Source organism: Mesitornis unicolor, unplaced genomic scaffold (assembly GCF_000695765.1).
Source record: "Mesitornis unicolor isolate BGI_N332 unplaced genomic scaffold, ASM69576v1 scaffold33210, whole genome shotgun sequence".
Lineage (NCBI taxonomy): Eukaryota > Metazoa > Chordata > Aves > Mesitornithiformes > Mesitornithidae > Mesitornis > Mesitornis unicolor.
The window spans coordinates 533-4,395 of NW_010160861.1; the positions used below are offsets into that span (position 1 = coordinate 533).

At 58.7% G+C, this 3,863-nt stretch overlaps 1 protein-coding gene across 1 annotated transcript; it reads right to left on the reverse strand.

The window, feature by feature from the left end:
* Positions 1-1,038: 1,038 nt before the first annotated feature.
* LOC104545958 (tubulin alpha-5 chain-like) lies at positions 1,039-3,482 on the reverse strand (the record flags this gene model as incomplete). The annotated part of the gene is given in 4 exon segments (XM_010191230.1): positions 1,039-2,096; positions 2,480-2,584; positions 2,587-2,636; positions 3,272-3,482. Coding segments are annotated over 4 exon segments (1,338 nt in total), but the record flags the coding sequence as incomplete, so codon positions are not given.
* Between the last annotated feature and the right edge of the window lie 381 nt (positions 3,483-3,863).

Consider the following 3,863-nt stretch of genomic DNA (forward strand, 5'->3'; position numbering starts at 1 on the left):
AAGGGTTACTGCAGACTATTTGCTGTTAATGACTTGTGACTGCTCTCAGAGAAGCCGCAGCCAGCACAGCCCCCTTCCCAGCCCAAGGCTGAGGATGTGGGGAACACCAGCCCAGCTGCTGGCTGGGGAAACCAGACCCCAGTGCTCCAACCTTGCATGCTGCCTGCAGCAGGGAGGGCTCTGTCCTTGCTACCAGGGCATGGGTTTACACTGCTTTTCCTGTCCAAAGCGATGGGGCTGTGCTGCTCAAGAGCATGCCAGGAGATGCTGCTGTGTGCCTCGGCAGCAGAGTCCAGATCAGAGATGTAGGATAATCTATAAGAAAAAAGGAATGGGACACAGTTCCAACTGCTACGTGCTCCTGACAGCAGCCAGGTCTCTGAAGGCATGGGGAGAAGGTGTCTCTGCAGTGGCATCAGAGCAGTGCCCAGTGTGAACGACTCCTGCCTTGGTGCAGCAGCAGGCACCAGTCAGGCTGAGCCCAAGGCTCCGGTCACGGCCACGGGGAGCAGCGCCAGAGCCCTGTGCAGCAGAACGAGCGCCTGGACATGCTCCAGGAATTGGTGCAGCCGGGTGCTGGCTCACACTTTCCCTTCCAGCTGACACGGGTGCATGCTGGGAGGGGAAGGGCAGGGGAGGACTGCCCCTGCGGATCAATATAGCCAGAGCATTAGTGGTAAGCAGGGAAAATTAATCTCTGGAGACAGTGTGCTGGATAATGGGTAACAGAAATCTCCCCTTTGCAGCTGGAGCCAGGAGCTGATGTTTGGACTCCTGACCACCAGGCAGGGCAGAGAGAGGACTCAGGATGCAGCCAAAGGAGAACGTGAGCCGGGGCAAGCAGAGTGGGGCCATATGCCCCAGGGGATAGCAGGGCACTGGCAGAGCCAGACAGAGAGTGCACAAAGGTGTTCCCAGACAGTGGACCCCATGCCCACATGGGCTAAGAGGAAGCAGAGCAGCACCAGCAGCAGAGCTGAAGCACTCACCACACACCTGACTTGCCAAGAAACCAATACAGCTGGGGGAGAGTGGGACACATGGAGCCTCTGAAACTGTTTATTGCAAAGGGTTTCTGCAGGTAACACGGGGAAGGAGCACGGTCCTTTTTGGCAGGGGCTTCTCTACTCCTCGCCCTCCTCATCATCCTCGTAGGAGTCCAGGCCCACCTCCTCATAATCCTTCTCCAGAGCGGCCATGTCTTCCCGTGCCTCGGAGAACTCCCCTTCCTCCATACCCTCGCCTACGTACCAGTGCACGAAGGCTCGCTTGGCGTACATCAGGTCAAACTTGTGGTCCAGGCGAGCCCAGGCCTCGGCGATGGCCGTGGTGTTGCTCAGCATGCAGACAGCACGCTGCACCTTGGCCAGGTCCCCCCCTGGCACCACTGTGGGTGGCTGGTAGTTGATGCCCACCTTGAAGCCTGTGGGGCACCAATCCACAAACTGGATGCTGCGCTTGGTCTTGATGGTGGCGATGGCGGCGTTGACATCCTTGGGCACCACGTCCCCGCGGTACAGCAGGCAGCAGGCCATGTACTTGCCGTGGCGAGGGTCACACTTCACCATCTGGTTGGCAGGTTCAAAGCAGGAGTTGGTGATCTCAGCCACTGACAGCTGCTCATGGTAAGCCTTCTCTGCAGAGATGACAGGGGCGTAGGTGGCCAGGGGGAAGTGGATGCGAGGGTAGGGCACCAGGTTGGTCTGGAACTCAGTCAGGTCGACGTTCAGGGCTCCATCAAACCGCAGCGATGCTGTGATGGATGAGACGATCTGGCTGATGAGTCTGTTCAAGTTGGTGTAGGTTGGGCGCTCGATGTCCAGGTTCCTACGGCAGATGTCGTAGATGGCCTCGTTGTCCACCATAAAGGCGCAGTCCGAGTGCTCCAGAGTGGTGTGTGTGGTGAGGATGGAGTTGTAGGGCTCCACCACAGCAGTGGAGACCTGCGGTGCAGGGTAGATGGAGAACTCCAGCTTGGACTTCTTGCCGTAGTCAACAGAGAGTCGCTCCATCAACAGGGAGGTGAATCCAGAGCCAGTTCCTCCTCCAAAACTGCGAAACACAAGGAAGCCCTGGAGTCCCGTGCACTGGTCAGCCTGTGGAAAGAGAAAGCCAAGTAAGATATCTCCAAGCAATGAGTTTGTTGGAGGGAAGTTTCAAACTTTCGCTTGGGCAGACACAGATCCCTCCCAGAGCTCAGCAGGGCTCCTACCCCCAGCAGGATGCTGGAGCCCAGCCCAGGGGCACTTTGAAACACAAGGAAGCCCTGGAGCCCTGTGCACTGGTCAGCCTGTGGAAAGAGATACATGAGATTGCTCTGAGATGGATTTCCTTGTGAATACCTGACTGTTCAGAAGTCCTTCAGGACCTGATCTGTCCCTGCCATGGGCAGTTGCAGACCTTTCCCAGGGCTCAGCAGGGCTTGCAGGATGCTGGAGCCCAGCCCAGGGGCACTTGTCCCCTCTCTGTGGTCACCTACCAGCTTTCGGATCCTGTCCAGCACTTGGTCGATGATTTCTTTGCCAATGGTGTAGTGCCCACGGGCGTAGTTGTTGGCAGCATCCTCCTTGCCAGTGATCATCTGTTGAGCTGCTCAGGGTGGAAAAGCTGGCGGTAGACTCCTCCCCGAACCTCATCTAGGAGAGAGCAGCACAATGTCAGAGATTTTCTAACTGGCCCTGGGGAAAGATGGCAGGAGCCACCCTAGGGACTGTCTCACAGCAGGTTTTTTCCCAGAAATAGTGACCACTGTCACTGCCCAACTGAGGTGTACTCACCGATCACAGTGGGCTCCAGGTCCACAGGAGGTTGAGCTTGGTGCAGGCCATAGGTTGGAGGCAGCTGATTGGGAGTGAGCACCCATTCCTCGCCCTCCTCTGAGCTCCACCCGCTGGGGCACGGCCAAGGGCCCACACGTCAGCAGGGCCACCACGGGCATCAGGTTTCTCTGGCAGACAGAGGTGGCTGTCACCTCCCTGCACAGGAGGAGCTCAGCTTCTCCCACCCATTGGGAGCTGCCTGTCCAGGACACAGCAGGAGCTGCCGTGCCGGTTGGGCTGGTTTTTCTCTGTGCACATGTGGCAGCAGAGACTACCAGCACCACTGCCTCTAGGATGTTTCAGGAACAAAAGCTGGTCCTCAGGTTTGTGGCTTCTCCTGAGGGAAGGAGGGCCCTCAGGTTAACCCCAGAGCAGGATACTGCCAGCAGACCACAGCCACCAGCCACTCGCTTCAGTGCTGCACCCCAGGCCATGCACGCTCCAGCACTCACCGATCACAGTGGGCTCCAGGTCCACAAAGATGGCCCGCGGGACGTGCTTCCCAGCCCCGGTCTCACAGAAGAAGGTGGTGAAGGAGTCATCCCCTCCACCGATGGTTTTGTCGCTGGGCATCTGCCCGTCGGGCTGGATGCCGTGCTCCAGGCAGTACAACTCCCAGACTGTGCTGTCCAAAAAAAAAGCGTGGACGGAGATGCCCTCGCGCTGGGGAGGGGGAGGCAGGGTCAGACACTGGCACAGCTCTGTCCAGTACGCCCCAGGGAGGGCTCTGCCTGGTGCCAGTGCCCCGCAGCCACCCACACAGGACCTGCCCTGGCCAGCAGCCCCAGGGAGCACATTTTCCTTTGGGCAACTTCCTGCCTCCCCATGAGGGTCCCCACACAGCTGTCATTGCCCTCAGTCATCGACCAGCAAGTGCAGGGCAGCAGGCTTTGAGCTGGAAATGTGCCTCCTGTGCTCCTATCCTGCAGGTGCAGGCCTGCTCTGCTACCTCATGCATCCCTTCTCCGCTGTCCCCAGCATCCCTGGTCCCCTGTCTCTGGCATCCCTCCTCTGCTTATCCCAGCCGGGACCACGAACGCCACC